Genomic DNA, 17,905 nt, shown 5'->3' with positions numbered 1-17,905 from the left:
TTTCCTTTAGGATTGACTGGTTGGATCTCCTTGCAGTCCAAGGAACTCTCAAGAGTCTTCTCCAGCACCACAGTTCAAAGCATCAATTCTTCGGCGCTCAGCTTTCTTTATAGTCCAACTCTCACACCCATACCTGACTACTGGAAAAACCATAGCTTTGACTATATGGAGCTTTGTGGGCAAAGCAATGTCTCTGGTTTAATTCACTGACTAGGTTTGTCACAGCTTTCCTTCCAAGGAGCAAGCATCTTTTAATTTCATGGCTGCAGTCACTGTCCGCAGTGATTTTGGAGCCCAAGAAGATAAAATCTGTCGTTTCCATTTTTTCCTTTTCTATTTGCCATAAAGTGATGGGACCAGATAGCATGATCTTAGCTTTTTGAATGGTGAATTTTAAGCCAGTTTTTTCACTCTCCTCTCTCACCCTCATCAAGAGGCTCTTTAGTTCCTCTTCACTTTCTGCTTCACATTAGTCTCCCATTTTAATGTAAAAATAGCATGTCATTTTTCTATTCCCATGTACCCTTTCACATACTTCATGCTTTTTCATATTTCAGGTTTTGTGTTTCCTTTCCCCTAAACCAAACTCCCAACATTCCCTTTCCTCTCAAAACTTTCCACTATGCCTTTGGAAATCTGTTCCTTAATAAGGCTCCCTGACTTACTCACTGGATGGTCCTTTGCCTTCCTGCTTTCCTGAATTATGACTTTTATTTAAGACCTCCACTTTTCTTGAACTGCTTTCTTTCTTTCAAATATATATATATACATATATTATAAATTCCTCTAATCTATAAATATATTACATATATATTTAATTTAGCTGTGCCAGCTCTTAGTTGTGGCATGTGGGATCTAGTTCTCTGAATGGGGATCAAACTCAGGCCCCCTCTGTTGGGAATGTGGAGTCTTAGCCAGTCAACCAGCAGGGAAATCCCTGCAGTGCTTTCAGATAGTCATGCTTGTTGGTCCACACAGTGTTTTAGGATTGGGAGGTGAGATCAGCACCTTCTCCCGTCTGTGCCTTTTAGACTATGCTTCCTTCATCCTTATGTAAGCCCTCCCCTGACATCTTTGATGTTTCTGTCAATTATCTTCTCCCAGTTTCTTAACTAACCTCTAATTCTTAATCATTTTCAAAGCCTTTCTTTCCACTGACTTTCATTTCCATGTGGATAGTGTGTTTGGGAGGCGTTCTTGTTCTTAGGATCTCATTTCTGATGGCCTTTATCCCACACTACTTTAGACTCCCACTCGTGGCTGCATCATGGGCCTTATCTTCACAGGCAGCTGCTCAAACTCTGGCATACTGAAGTCACACACCTTAATTTTTCATAGCTTCCTCTGCTTGCATATCTCTGAGGTTGCTCTAAAGCAGTGTTTGCAAAGCAGAACTCATTATCTTCCCTACTAACCCTGCTTCTTCTCCTGAGATTTTTTTTTTAATATACTCCATCGTCTGCCATGTGGCCCAAATTAGAAACTTGGAATTCATCCTAGATTTCTTTTTTCCTTTCTTTTTTAAAGAAAAAAGAAATCTCATCTACTACTCATCATCCCCTCTTCACTTAACATAGTCCCTTCTGTCTCCTGAATGTTTTTCAAATCCACCTACTTCTCCCCATCCCCACTCTCATTCCAGATGCAGGCTTGGTATTTAGTGGCAGCCTGTTAAGAAAGCTTCCTACATCTGGTCCTGCTTCTCTCTATGCCATTCTTCATCCTGATCATACAGGATGTCTGTATGATCTACTCTAGGTAGTCTAAAATGAAAATTGATCATGTCACACTCCTGTTTAATGTCCTATTTATAGGATCAGGTATGTGAACCCCTTAATATCGGTTAGAGGACCTGCATAATCTTGCTCTACTTACCTCTATAGCCTTAATTCTTATCTTTTTTCCATCAAGCCTTGTGATTTAATCATAATTTATTTCAGGTCTTGAAATATGCAATTTATTTATTTCACCTTGAATCTTTGAGCATGTTCCCTGTTCCTCATAAATTCTTCTTCCTCTTAACTTGATAAACTCCTACTCATCCTTCAGGCTTTAGCTTCTTCTAGAAAGCCTTTGCTCATCCTCTTAATTCTTGGTAGGTGACCCTGCTCTGTTTTGGAATGCTGAATTTCCTCTGTTACAGTGCTTACCAGACTGCATTATATTCTCCTACTTACTGTATCCACCATAAGACTACAAACTCTGTGAGGTCAGAAATGTATCAATCGCACCTGGAACAAATCCTCATCCCTAGTAGGTGCTTCCCTGAGGGAGAGCATGGCAGCCCACTCCAGTATTCCTGCTGGAGAATCCCATGGACAGAGGAGCCTGGAGGGCTACAGTCCATGGGGTCACAAAGATTTGGACATGACTAAGCACAAGCATCGGAGAAGGCAATGGCACCCCACTCCAGTACTCTTGCCTGGAAAATCCCATGGATGGAAGAGCCTGGAAGGCTGCAGTCCGTGGGGTCGCAAAGAGTCGCACATGACTGAGCGACTTCACTTTCACTTTTCACTTTCATGCATTGGAGAAGGAAATGGCAACCCACTCCAGTGTTCTTGCCTGGAAAATCCCAGGGACGGGGGAGCCTGATGGGCTGCCGTCTATGGGGTCGCACAGAGTTGGACACGACTGAAGCGACTTAGCAGCAGCAGCAGCAGCAGCAAGCACAAGCATTAGTAGGTGCTCAGTATATTATTTGGTAAATGAATAAATAAAGGAAGAAAGAAAGGATAAGGTTTCTTTTTGAGAATAAGGGGATATAAGTTTAGATGAGATCACATTACAGAGGACCTGCTTTAAAATAGGATAAACATATTTTTTTATTTTCTTACTGTGTAAACTGGTTTCAGTCGGGCAGTATACGAAAGCAAGGAGACTAACTGGTAGATGGTAGTACTATGGCAGTGATGTGGTCCAAAGAACCTGGACTTGAATTGAGGCACTTAGACTAGAAAGCGTAACAATTACTACGAAAAGTGTATCCGAAGAAGGTGTAACAGAGCTTGACCACTAGAGTATAAGGCAGAAGGCAAAACAGAAATTGATTATAATATTTTAATATTGGTGGAAATAGGATCCGTTTTGTAAGGAAAAAAGTTTAGAGTTTCTCGAAGTTTAATACTTTTATATTAAATTAGAATTGTTAGAGAAAAGATTTCATTGATTTTGGAGGCAAGATGTAATTCTGAAATGTTTTTGAGTAAAATATACTAAATATAAATTTTAGCTATAAATGCAGTTTCAGAATTTGTTGATATTTAAGGAACTTAAATTTTAACAAATCCTGCTATTTTTTTGAGAAGTAGATGACAACCGAAGAAAATAATTCTATTTTGTTGATGATATATTGTTTGTCCTTAATGTTATAAAATTGTTAATTTTTTGATACTGTAAAACTTCTGATACTATAACAGTAAGAATTGTTGACAATATATTAATATATTATCATATATGCATTTATTCCTCGTTATAAAAAGGTTTATAATATAACATTTCTCCATGCCTCTCTTACTATCATTTTGGCAATATGGAGTTTTTTTAAAGGATTAGTGACAGAAATTATCAATTTAGAAGTTATTCATCTGAAGATGATTACTGAATCCCCATGCATGGGTGAACTTAATAAGGAAATGATTATAGGAGGAAAGAAATGTTTATAATTTACAGTGTCAAAGAGAATAATTAAGTGTCAGGAAATATAAGAATAATAGGAAAAATGAAAGATATTATCTAAATGTTAGGAAATAATACAGAAACAAAGTAGTAGGAATTGGAGCCATATTACAGTAGGTTAACAAAGGAGTAAACACATTTTCTTAATTCTTACTGACAAGGAAAAACTAAACTTGAATGGTTCTTACCAAGGAGAATTTCAGTCAACTTCATATGACTTACCCTAGCATTCAAGACTATATATAATCTGAAATTCAGTGGCCATTATTGATCTTAAGTTCCTCAAATATTGTCCTTAAGCACAAACTCTGAGACCTCTGTGGTTTTGTTTCCCACCTCAGTCTTTCTCATTGGAATCCTACCTAAGAGCTTAGTTTAAACCTCAACTTGATTCATGTTGTCTTCCCTAAATACCATAGTGATCGCTTTGTGTGCCACTGATGTTGCTTTTAATTTGAACCCTCTTTAAATTACTTGTATCTTTTGTCTTCCTGATAAGACTGTAAGCATTTTAAGGACAAGATCCATGTTTCCTGTTTGCAGCTCAAGTTGCTCAGTTACATTATTGAAAATGAGTAATTTGTCTTTAAGGTACCCATCAGAGCTAAAATGCTCTGGATCTTAAATGCTGCATAATTCGACATACATAATTGTTCATTGTTGTTCAGTCACCACGTTGTGTCTGACTCTTTGCTTCCCTATGAACTTCAGCACGCCAGACTCCCCAGTCCTTCACTCTCTCCTCAAACTCATGTCCATTGTGTTGGTGATGCCATCCAACCATCTTATCCTCTGTTGCCCCCTTCTCTACCTGCCTGTGATCTTTCCCAGTATCAAGGTCTTTTTGAATGAGTTAGCTCTTTGTATCCATTAATAAATCCTAAAAAAATTTATTAAGTCAAAATATGCTTGGTTGGCCTAGTTAAACAGTGACTTCTTGATACTTTGTAATCAAAGAAAGACTAATGTTTTCACCAACATCTGCCCATACACTTTTTAATACAAAAATAACCTAGTATACTGAATGCATACAAATGCATTATGTTAAAATTTTATGATAAAATTATAACTCCCTTATTTTTTCAGTACAGTCCCTTTCTTTCTAAAGAAAGCACTTCTTTGATGTTGACATTGGTGCTCTGTAGAAGCCAGTATATAAAGTAGTTAAAACCATTGGCCCTGTGGTTCAGCCCATACTCTACTAGTTATTAGCAGCATGAACTCAACCATGGCCCTAAATCCCTCTGAGCTCAGTGTCTTCATATGTAAAATGGATAGTAACTGCCTTCCCCATTGAGTTGCCAAGAGAGTTAAATGAGATAATTCCCATGAAGTGTGGAGAACTATGTCTGGCACTTAGTAAGTACTGTCAAGTGTAAGAAGGGTTTTGTCTAATTTAACAATGCCACAAGAGAAAGTCCTCTGCAGTTTTTACATATTAATTTTATGGGTGGTATTTTTGTTAACTTCTAAAACTATATACCCACTGTTTTATGTGATATTTTGATCATGAAATAGTAGGTTCTTTTCATAGTCATGTAGAATCCAGTTGGCTAACACCCTTGTGTTCCACTGCTTATAATTTCATAGAGAAAAGGCTGGTTCAATCTGGAACAAAATATCCCTTCCATGGCTTTCTTTCATTATATGATGCAAGACGCTTGTGTCACAAAATGAATTCAGGATGCCTCTCTCTAAATCTTTAGGACTCAAATCAGAGTTAACTACCAGGTAGAGAAGATTCATGAAATGAAAACTGATAGGCAGTATTCTCCAAGGAACGATTCTAAAATACCCTTTTGTAAATGAGGTCTCTTGTGTACGCCTTTACTACCTATGCCTATTCCCAAATTTCACTTAGAAAACATTATAAATTTATAGCCTGACCACACTGTGTCCTAAACACTGAAGGCAAATCATATTGTGGGGATTTCATTTTAACCACAGAGAAGCTGGAAACAGCCCCAAACCATGGGACCAAGTAAGTAGTAGGTCCGGGAATAGAACTGAGAAGGCTCTGATTCCTCCTCACATCCTGTAACCGCAAGGCTCTGGGGCTTTGGAACGTAATAACAGAGCATCTGGTGCTGCCGGACCACAGTACATGACACAGCAGGAGCGAAGCATAAGAGAACACTGTCTGAAAACATGCAGCCTTTACTTCGTGAAGAAGGGCTGCCTAGGAACCAGGGGAGGAACAATGGGAAGGAGCCATGACGAGCACCAGGCGATGCTTGACTGATATTTATGTTTGGGGTGATCAGTTGCTGCCACAAAGTTTGCTTCTCTGCTAAGGTTTTTTTTTTTTTTTTAAGGGTAATGATTTGTAACCATGGAGACGCTTTTACCCATTCTTAACATTTTAGAATTTTTTAATCAGGATAGCTAAACGGTTTCCTAGAATGGCATTATATAGCATTATGGTATCGGAATTTGGTACTTTAAACTTCTTTTTCTAAAAATAATTTTATTTATTTATTTTTGACTGTGCTGGGTCGTCTTTGCTTCGAGGGCTTCTCTCTAGCTGTGGCAGGTGGGGGCGACTCTGTAGTTGCAGTGCACAGGCTTCCGGTTGTGGTGGCTTCTCTTGTTGCAGTGGGGCACAGGCCCTAGCGCGTGTGGGCTTCAGTAGCTGCGGCTCCCAGGATCTAGATGACATGCTCCATCTTCGTGGTGCATGGGTTTAGCTACTCCATGGCACTTGGGATCCTCCCAGATCAGAGATCGAATTTATGTCTCCTGCATTGGCAGATGGATTCTTTACCCGTGAGCCACCAGGGAAGCCCTGAGACTGCCTCCGAATTATAGGCCTAATATTAACAAGAAATGAAAAATGAGGGACCCTGCCTCAAGGCCGCACTATTGTTTATTGGCTTTTCCTCTTGTGTCTCTGCATCCCCTCCCTTCCCTCATTAGCAGCTGTTTCTTATGTGCCCTTAGGAACTAAGGGAAGTTCATGGAGGTTGAAGGCTATTCTTCACAATTAAGAAACAGGAGACAGAAAGACTTCTGTGTCTAGGAATCCCACAGATCCTCCTTGGTTTCACTAGGGGGACAGTCAGTGCAAAGCTGAAGTGACTTTCTTCAGCATACAGAAGTGAAAGTAGGAAGAATGAACTTGAAGGAAAGAAAGGACCAAATGAAGAACAGATTGTGTACTGGAGAAGGAGTTGGTGGAAGACTGGGAAGACAGGACTAGGGGCAGAGTGGAGAGTATTGGAAATTTTATTCATATAAATAATCTGGCTGTAGAACTTTTAGACCATTAACTTCTTATTAATTCATATCCTATTAGTCTTTTTGCTCATATGGGAATTTTCTAATACTGCATGGTTGGGCTGAAATATTACTTCTTTTAAAGACTTAAAGGACTACTGTAAAAAGTCTTCTGATCAAATAACTAATATTTCCAAAATGACTTTGATAGAAAGACAAAAGAATAAGGAATAGAATTTTAAAATGCTGATGGAAAAAATAGTTTTGTAGAAATTTATCTTCCTAGGTAACTGTAGAAAATATGTAGTTTCAAAGGAAGGGCAAATAAATATGAAGAAAAATTATGAGTAATTGTGACTTACATAATTTAACGTGATTTAAATTCCTGTTTGTATTTGGAAATATATCCAAAAGAGAAACATGTGTTTACATCTTATAAGACTAAATGAGTTATTTGAAAATTCTTGGTTTGACTAGACTAACCTTTTTACTTCTATTAACAGAAACTTTTGATACTGAAAACTTCTATAGCCTACTTAGTGCCAGTTCTTTTAAAAAAAAGTAATATGAATTTGATTTAGTTTCTTGTTAAATAGTAGAGAAATTCTAAAATGAGTCATGTCTATTTAAATAATAGAAAGATTATGCTTTTTTTGAACTAGTATGAAAAATGCTAAACTCTAAAACTTCTGGAATTTGGGCAAATAAAGGGAAAACCTACTCTGATGCAATATTCTTGCCTGGAAAAGTCCATGTCCAGAGGAGTCTGGTGGGCTACAGTGCTTGAGGTCACAAGGAGTCAGACTCGACTAAGTGAGCACAATTGTATGACTGAGCACTGCTCTCATGCAGCATTCAAAACAACTGATATTCATAGTATTCAGCAGTGCAGATTACTAAGCAATAAGTTATTCCTATTGTATGAAGTAAATTTTTGCTTACATTTTATATTCGCTTGATCTTTTCTCTACTGAAATAGTACTATCGGATAGAGTTTTAAGTCTGCTAAGAACTTTTAATCTAGTTAATGAGACGTCTACACACTAGCAGTTTTAGACCCAATGTAATTGATATAGAAAATATTTGCCAATTCAAGAGTAATGGTGATTTGCAATGGCAGTGCCTTAATAAAGACATAGGGGGAACTCAATGCTCTGTGGTGACGTAAATGGGAAGGAAATCCAAAAAAGAGGGCATGTGTTAATATACATACATGCAGCTGATTGACTTTGCTACACAACAGAAACTAAGACAACGTTGTGAAGCAACCCTACTCCAATAAAACTTAAAGGAGAAAAATAAAGATGTGGGAAGGAGGACATGGCATGTTTGAGAGTGGAGGAAAGCGGTGCAGTGGGGACGGGACTTACCCTGGAATACAGGGAGAGAGAGAGCAATTTAAAAGATAATATTTGATGATAGGCCCTTGAGTTTAAGGAATTTGGGTGTCATCATCAAAGCAATCCACTCTGAATTTTGAGCACAGAAGTAGCTGGAGGAAGTTGCTATTTATAAAAATCTGGCAGCTCTGTATCACATGCTTGAGGGGAGCAGAGAGACCAATAGACTTTTTGCAGCCCTAGCAGGAGCGAGACTAATTTCTTTGGCTACAATAATTTTAAATAGTAAAAATGATGTGTGTTAAGTTGCTTCAGTTGTGTCTGACTCTATACAACTCTGTGGACTATAGCCCACCAGTCTCCTTTGCCCTGGGATTCTTCAGGCAAGAATACTGGAGTGGATTGCCATGCCCTCCCTCCAGGGGATAGAACCAGCATGTCTTATGTCTCCTGCACGGGCAGGTGGGTTCTTTACCACTAGTGCCACCTGGGAAGCCCCAGAAATGATAGGAAATAGTAATTAAATGAATACAATGTATTAAAAAAAAAAGATAGTAAGACAGTAGCTTTAATCTTTGGGTCTCTGAGACAGGGAAATACATGTTTTCATTAAAAAAAAATTGGTGAGGTTGCGAGTCAAGAGACTACTTGGCTTTGGAAATGTTCCATGAAGATGATTGAGTTTCAGTAAGCGATCTGGGTTAGACATACAGAATAGATGATTTATAAGAAGGTGTTTGTTTAAGTCTTGAGGAGACAGACTTCACCATGAAGAGGCAGGACCATAACAAACACTGAAAAACCAGACCTGTGCTTAGCATCTTTGTATTAACAGTTGGTTTGCAACGAAACATAGCCCCTATTCAGTCTTTGCACTAGTTTATTTTCTGATTAAATTTTATAAAACTTTTCTGTTGTATGTCTCCTTAGTTTTAGAACTTGGCATTATTCAAAGATACATACTTAAAGGTATATGTAATGACCTACAGTGTAACAGAAAAGAATCAGTCATAAACTTAAAGCTTACTTTAAACATCAGACTCGTCCATATTGTCAGGCAGAGCTGAATGCAAATCTCCCCTCCCCAGCTTACCAGGAACTCAAGGCTTTCCTTATCTAGAAGACTGTACCTTGAGCTTAAATGAAAAGGTATTTGTAAGTTACATTCATCCAACAAATATTTGCTGAGTACTTAATAGATTCTTTGGGAATATCATGAGTTTAATTTTGAGATTTTCAATTTGAGGTTTGTTCAAGTGAAATTATCCAGCTGATCATGAGATTTATAAGTTTGAAATTCACAGGATTAGACTAGAAACATACATTTGGGAGTCACTGTACGTAGTGATTAAAACTATGAGTAGGATCATATCTGTTGGGACACACACACACACACACACCATGCTATAAACCAAGGACAGAGTCATGGGAAACACCAGTGTTTGCATGCTAAGAATTCCCTAAGGGAGAAAGAAGAAATGATCAGTACTTTGGGGGAAGGCGGAGAAGGCAATGGCAACGCACTCCAGTACTCTTGCCTGGAAAATCCCATGGACGGAAGAGCCTGGTAGGCTGCAGTCCATACGGTCGCTAAGAGTCAGACACTACTGAGTGACTTCACTTTCACTTTCCACTTTCATGCATTGGAGAAGGAAATGGCAACCCACTCCAGTGTTCTTGCCTGGAGAATCCCATGGACGGAGAAGCCTGGTGGGCTGCAGTCCTTGGGGTCGCACAGAGTCAGACACGACTGAAGCGACGCAGCAAAGCAAAGCAAAGCAAAGAGAAAGGCATGATATCACAGAAGCCTAGGGAACAGAGTTTCAAGCAAAAAGAAACAGAATTAGCAGAAGTGCAGCAAAGAGCTCTAGTCAGTTAAGGTTTGAAAACAATGTTCCTTGGATTTTTATTTCAGAAATACTGTAATTTTAGAGCACACAATTTTAGTAGAGTTGTGAGGGCAGAAGGTAAATGACAGAGGATGGAGAACAATGTCAACTATAAACTGTTATTTCATGTACATTAAAAGGAAAGGATAGGAAAAACTTGGGGTCAAGACTTCTCATTTCTACCTCTAATGAGAAGCTCAAAATCAGCTGTTGATAAAGAGGAAGGAACTTGTCCAGAAGAATGTTGTTGTTGTTCAGTTGCCAAGTTGTGTCCAACTCTTTGTGACCCCATGGACTGCAGCACACCAGGCTTCCCTGACCCTTACTGTCTCCCAGAGTTTGCCCAAGTTCATGTCCATTGAATTGGTGATGCCATCCAACCATCTCATCCTCTGTCGCCCCCTTCTCCTTTTGCCATCAATCTTTGCCAGCATCAGGATCTTTTCCGGTAAGTCAGCTATTCGATCAGGTGGCCAAAGTGTTGGAGCTTCAGCTTCAGCATCAGTCCCTCCAATGAATATTCCTTTAGGATGGACTGATTTGATCTCCTTACAGTCCAAGGGACTCTCAAGAGCCTTCTCCAGCACCACAGTTCGAAAGCTTCAGTTCTGCAACACTCTGTCTTCTTTATGGTTCAGCTCTCACAACTGTACATGACTGTTGGAAAAACCAAAGCCTTGGCTATATGGACTTTGGTGGCAAAGCGACGTCTTTGCTTTTTAACATACTGTCTAAGTTTATCATAGCTTTCCTGCCAAAAAGCAATCGTCTTCTGATTTCATGGCTGCAGTCACCATCCGTAGTGATATTAGAACCAAGAAGAGGATGTGCGTCACTGCTTCCACCCTTTCCCCTTCTGTTTGCCATGAAATAATGGGACTGGATGCCATGATCTTTGTTTTTTAAATACTGAGTTTTAAGCCAGCTTTTTCACTCTTCTCCTTCACCTTCATCAAGAGGTTCTTTCTTTGGTTTCTCTTCAGTTTTTGCCATTAGAGTGGTATCACCTGCCTATCGGAGGTCCAGAAGAATGCATTGTAATAGCTAGGAGAAAGGGAACTAATTAAGAAAGAAGGGATGAAAATGTGGGCACTGGTGATGAGTTACCTTGAGCAGGAAGAGGAACACCTTGTTGACTGATGCCTGAAGGGTAGTGCTGAAGACAGAGACGTGGGGTGCAGTGGGGGGAGAATAGTTGAGGGAGGTAGTGTGTTATGCCCTCATTATGCCCGGAAGTAGGAGAAAGTAAAGAGGTCAGGATTTTAAAGGACTGGCAAAGATTAGGAATAGTCTTTGGGTACAGTGGAAGTGGAAGCTGACCAAGGACAAATAAAAGGAATCACACAAATAGAATGGCAGTGAGAGTCTAGCCGAGATTGGAGAGTACGTATCTCTAAATCACCTAGCAAGGAGGTTCCTGCCTACAAGGCTTTCCCTGGCAGTTCTCAGATACATGTGATATCAATGGTGGTAATTTCCCTTGCCATAGATGGCTAGGCTATGGATGGTCGTAAAAAGGTTCAAACAGGTTAATTTCAGAAATAAAAACCCCAGAACCCTAGGCTAGAATTTTTATGGTTTCCAACATAAAATTCTAACTTTGTCTTTCACTACACCCTTACATGTACCAAATATGACATTTTAGCCAAATAAGGCTTCTTGCTGTTTTTTTTAAAGATTTTTTTTGTTTCCTAAATTTCACTTCAATTACTTTGCTTCTGCTATTTACTCAGCTTATGAAACCCTACATCTCTTTTGAAATCATGAGGTGATTAAAACTCAATTTGTTACCTGGTTTGTAAGCCCAGTAAGGGATGTTGCCTGTCTTCTCAGCATCTGTTATACCACTTCTATATTACTTTTCATGTACTTCCATATATTTCAGAGTATCTTAGTTTCTACTAACTTTTAAATTTCTGAACTGCAGGTACCATATTTTTGTCATCTTTGTAGCTTGTCACAGTGCCAGTGAAATGCTTTTTCTGTAGTAAGCATGTAGTAAATATTTACTGAACTTACACTGTATTTCACATTTGTACTAAGTAGCAAGATGGGACCTTTAAAAGAAGATAATGTTTTGCCTTTTCTATAGGCTAGTGAACTGAACTGAACTGATAGGCTAGTTTTAAAGGTTTATTTTTAAATGTTTTTTCATTAACTTCTTCTAATGTAAATGTTTTGTCCCACAGGTATGGCATGAACTGCCTTATTCAGTTTGAAGATTTTGCCAATATAAATGCATTTCGGCTCCTGAGAAAGTATCAAAACCAGTATTGCACATTCAATGATGATATCCAAGGTAATCAGATTTTCACTGCATATGGATCAAAAACAATGTGCCTTGATATTAGTTCATAATTTTATAAGGATTCAGATTCAATAAGAAATGTGCACTAGACACCTGTGAAATGCCAGGAATTGTGTTTGATGATGTCACACATTGTTTCTCATTGAATTCTACATATTTGAGACTCTGACTTTAGAAAGTACTGTATTCTGCATGAGCTGGAGAAAGAGCGCCCTAGAATCTGATAAAACCCCCAGGGATTATGGCTGAACAAAGAATGAAATGTATGAAAATATATTATTCATTGTGTAAAATGAAGAGTGTATACACTTCTCTCTTCAACCTTCATCTCAATCAGCCACAGTTTCTAAGCATCGCCACAACAGAAGCTGCCTTTGTATACAGCGTGTGCCAGATTCTGCTGTTTGTCTTTGATTGATTATAGATTCTTGGCTACCTGCTTTTGTCTGAGTTGTTTTATTTTTCTCTAAGCTTTGTTTTGCTCCTTTCTCTAGGTCCACCTCCCCCAAAGTACTTCCCCAAATCCAAAACCTCCCAGTGAGAATCTTACTCTTCCTGTTTCATGAAGGGCAGGTAGAATAAAAGCACAGGCAGAGAGTCAAAGGAGAAACACCTGATGAGTTCTGACAACTTAAAAGATCACACATAGACTTCCATTTCACTAATCACAATGAACATTTTTCTGTATTGACCTTACTTGGATTCTCAGCAGCTTTTAACATTGTGGACCCCACTCTCTTCCTTGACATATTCTCTTCTGTTAACTTCCGTGTCACAGACCCCCGCTGACTTTCTTCCTACCTTTCTGAATTTTTGCTTCCCCCCGCCCCCCAAGTTTCATCCCTTACTGACTAGCTATTAGATGACAGAACACTTCAGCATGCAGTGCCAGGCCCTTTTCTCTTTGTTCTGTGTTATATGTTGGGTGTATACTCCAGGGTCACACACTGCATTAGCAGATTTATATCTCTAGCCCAGACTTCTTTGAGTTCTAGGTCCATATACCCATTGGGTTATTTTAAACTTTCGCTAGGAGTCGGGCACGACTGAGCGATTTCATTTTCACTTTTCACTTTCATCCATTGGAGAAGGAAAGGGCAACCCATTCCAGTACTCTTGCCTGGAGAATCCCAGGGACGGGGGAGCCTGGTGGGCTGCTGTCTATGGGGTCGCACAGAGTCAGACATGACTGAAGCGACTTAGCGGCAGCAGCAGCAGAGATATCTCAAAGTTATCTCCTACTTAGCCTCCCCACCATCAAACTCTTATTTCCCCACAAAACTTGACCTTCTCTGTGTATTCTCTGTCTCCATGAATTCCTGATGTCTCTCTCTTCTTCACCTCTCTCTGCCAAATATAGCCCATTACTCATCCTCCTGACTTTTAGCACTAAGTTGGATAGAGAAGGAAGTGAAGGTGTAAGGACAGGTGGATAGGGCAAAAGGGTCTAGATTCCCTATCTTTAATAAAGTTAAAGACTAGGTATAAGGGGGATAATTGAATAAAGAACTGAAAAGGTAGAAGGTTACAGACCATGTTGAGTGAATTATTCTAATATAGGTCTTCCAAGAAGAATTAGTTCTGAGTGATGGTAAGAACCAAGATACAACTTATGATGGGAGGAAGACAGCCAAAGGGGAGTAAGATGAATGCCATTGAAATTGATGGGATCCAAGAAAAGTTTAAATGTAAAAGGAGGATAATATTTCTCTCATAGAGTTTTTATTGTGGACAAAATAGTGATTTGTGAAAATACTCTATCAACTGAAATATACTGTATAAATATAATTTTTAAAATTTGCTATGCTTAAGTTCTTTAGTATAACATAGCTATGTAAATATAATGTCTCTTTACATTTTGAACCATACCAACGTAATTGGTCTAATCTTTCTTTTCCTAACATCCTTTGTGATGCCAATTATATAATTTATCATCATTTTTATGACAAAGATGCTTATGTTATTTCAGTTTTCTTCTTTTTGTATTCATTTTTTGAGTGTTTATGAGAAGTGAATGTGTAGAGGATTTCAGAGAGGAAATGAAAGCAGTCTAATGTGCTACTGCTCTAATCTGAAAATGCAGTGTATAGTGATAGAATGCTTTTGATGCTATAGACAAAGGCTTTGTAGACCAGTGTCTCTAAGTCACTTACCTGTTCATTTCCTTGTTGCCTCTAAAGTAGCCACCAGTTAAACTGTTAAACAAACCTATCCTGTCCTTTCTTTAACATTCTCTTTCAATTTTGGAGTCTCACAGAAATGTCTGTGTAGAAGTTAAAAACCAGGATTGTATAATCTTGAATCATTTTGCAGAATTAATAGGTATCAGAGTTCGGGTTAAGGAAAAGAACATGAAATCCAAGTCATCAGACAAAACGAGCAATTAAGAATTAGGTTCAGCATTTCTGTCAACTGTCGTCAAGAATTTAGGAGTCAAGCCTTGGGCTGCCTCAGAATTAAAGTCAGGAGCATAGGAAATAAGAGACAGATGCCAAGCCAAGACCAAGAGCACTACATGTGGAATTGCCCTGAGAATTCACCGCAGAATATTCCCCACAGCAGGTCACCACTGCGGAGGCATTAAATGACTAGTTTTTCACCCCAGCTAATCCGTCTTCAAATATAATCTGCACACACATAGTCTACATTATCTCTGTATAGGTGTTTTCGTGTCCTGCAGCCTTAGCCAACAGAAAGTTAGGTTTGAGAAAATGGGACTAATCTCTGACTCGAGAAAACTTCTGGCAAGTTATTGAGGTTCTGCCTAGCCATGACCAAACTATTTTGTGCTTTCTTCTTCATCCCGAAATAGTGTCCTTAGTGACACATCTTTGCCATATGTTTCTATTTTACCTTTTTAACCTTATGTTTTTACCGTTTTGCCCACAAATGTAATACTTTCCTCACTGTGGGCATAGAAATTGCATTCTAGTGCCAATGAAAATAGTTATGTAACTATTACAGCCTTACCATGTAAATAAATGCTTTTAACTATACCCTTGGGGGGACTTTTTTCTTAACAGATGTGTTATTGAAATGTATTAGCTTTTTATGAAAAGTATTTGATTTTAAAAAATACTTAAATTCTAGTATATTAATGATCTAAGATAATGTTAAATGATAAAGATTTTGGTTCAACTGTTATTTAGACCTTCATGCATTAGAGTTGTAAATTATTGCCAACTAGAAAAAATGTGCAAATTAAATCTATTAAGGAATGGATATTTAATAATACAATATGGAAACCATCATATTTCAGCAAATTCAGATCAAAAGAACGAAGTTTCATCCTCTGGTCATTTAAAATCATCTACAAAAAAGAGATTTTTCTTCCCATAATACCCTCTCTGGAATGTCTATGTTCTGACTTGACATTTCTAAGTATTTTGCATAGTAATTTTTGCCATGATAAACTAGTGATGACTAGTGATAAACTAGTTAGGATAAACTAGTTAGGATTTTTTTAAAATAAGGTAATCTTGTACCAAATACTTTGATCATTGAAAAGATCAAAGATAGACGTGGTAGAACATTTTGCAAAAGAAGGAATACCATTGGCCTGAAAACATGTTTTAAAGTTTAACCACACTAGGTTTTAAAAAGCATATTAGACGGCAAATGAGATACTCATTTTCTCTGTCAAGGTGACAAAGATTTTTCTTGTAATCCCAACTGTTAATGATGCTTTAAACAATGAACATTCTTTTACATCAATAGTGAGAATAAAAATTGGTACAACTCTTGAGGAGTCAATATATGTCAAAACCTTAGTCATAGGCAGATCTTTGATCCAAGATTTCTATTTTTAGAAATTTATCCTCAGTAAATGAAGGTGTATGAAACAAATGTACAAAGATTTTTAGTTTGCTGCTACTGCTGCTAAGTCACTTCAGCCGTGTCCGACTTTGTGCGACCCCATAGACGGCAGCCCACCAGGCTCCCCCGTCCCTGGGATTCTCCAGGCAAGAACACTGGAGTGGGTTGCTATTTCCTTCTCCAATGCATGAAAGTGAAAAGTGAAAGTGAAGTCGCTCAGTCATGTCCGACTCTTCGCGACTCCATGGACTGCAGCCCCCCAGGCTCCTCTGTCCATGGGATTTTCCAGGCAAGAGTACTGGAGTGGGGTGCCATTGCCTTCTCCGATTTTTTTTTTAGTTTATATATTTGTTTATTTTAAAAATTGAGATATGGTTGACATGTAACATTGTATTAGTTTTAGATATACAATATAATGGTGTGATGTGTGTATTTATTGCTAAATGATCACCGCATTAAGTTAACTTAACATCCATCACCACATATAATTACAAATTCTTTCTTGTGATCAGAACTTTTAAAATCTACTCTTGTGCCAACTTTCAATGTACAGTGTTATTAACTTGGTCATTATGAGGTGTTACATCCCCAGAACTTATTTGTCTTATAACTGGAGGTTTGTGCCTTTTTGACTTCCTTCACACATTTTTGCACAACCCCCACCAATCTGTTCTCATATCTATGAGTTTGGTTTTTGTTTTAGATTCCACACATAAATGAGATTATACAGTGTAAGTCTTTCTGTTTGACTTATTTCACTTAGTATAATGCCCTCAAGGTCTATCCTTATTGACGCAAATGATGAGTTTCTTTCTTTTTTTTAGTGGTTCAATAATATATATGTATCTACTTCAAATTTTCTTTACCAGTTCATTTGTCAGTGGACACTTGGGTTGTTTCCATGTTTTGGCAGTTGTAAATAATGCTGCCATGAACGTATATGAGCCTCCCAGGTGGCACTAGGGGTAAAGAACTCGCCTACCAATGCGGGGGACGTAAGAGACCGGGGCTTGATCCCTGGGCTGGGAAGATCCCCTGGAGGAGGGCATGGCAACCCACCCCAGTATCTTTTGCCTGGAGCATCCCACCGGCAGAGGAGCCTGGTAAGCTACAGTCCATAGGGTCACAAAGAGTCAGGCACGACTGCAGTGACATAGCACAAACATAGAAGGGCATATATTTTTCAAGACAGTGATTTCATTTCCTGTAGCTAAACACTCAGGAGTGGAATTACTGGGTCATATGGTAATAATTCTAGTTTTAATTTTTTGAGGAACCTCCATACTGTTTTCCACAGGGACTGCAACAGTTTTCATTCCCACCAACGGTACACCAGCATTCTCTTTTCCCCACATCCCTGCCAACACTTGTTATTTTTTTTTCTTTTTTTGAATACCAGAAATTAAGTTTATTCAGGAATAGAAGAGGAATTGCAATTTGGGAAACACATGCTGTAGCAAGCTACAGGCAGTTCCCTTGTCTGTTTGATAACAGCCATTCAGTCAGGTATGATGGGATAGCTTATTTTGGTTTTGAATGGCATTTCCCTGATGGTTAGTGATGTTGAGCACTATTTCATGTACCTACTAGCCATTTGTATGTCTGCTTTGGAAAAATGTCTATTTAGGTAAAGATATTTGTTGCACTGTTGTATTTAT

At 38.5% G+C, this 17,905-nt stretch overlaps 1 protein-coding gene across 1 annotated transcript in view; it reads left to right on the top strand.

Annotated features, from left to right (window-relative positions):
• The window catches only part of ME1 (malic enzyme 1, NADP(+)-dependent, cytosolic), a 222,603-nt gene that overhangs the window by 170,132 nt on the left and 34,566 nt on the right, over positions 1 to 17,905 (top strand). The window contains exon 7 of the mRNA XM_010861739.1: positions 12,313 to 12,422. Within this exon, the coding sequence (XP_010860041.1) occupies positions 12,313 to 12,422 (110 nt within the window). The remainder of the gene's footprint in view (positions 1 to 12,312; positions 12,423 to 17,905) is intronic.

This window comes from Bison bison, unplaced genomic scaffold (assembly GCF_000754665.1).
Source record: "Bison bison bison isolate TAMUID 2011002044 unplaced genomic scaffold, Bison_UMD1.0 scf7180017864473, whole genome shotgun sequence".
Lineage (NCBI taxonomy): Eukaryota > Metazoa > Chordata > Mammalia > Artiodactyla > Bovidae > Bison > Bison bison.
Note: the sequence above shows the minus strand (reverse complement) of the source record. Positions and strands in the feature narration are given on the sequence as shown.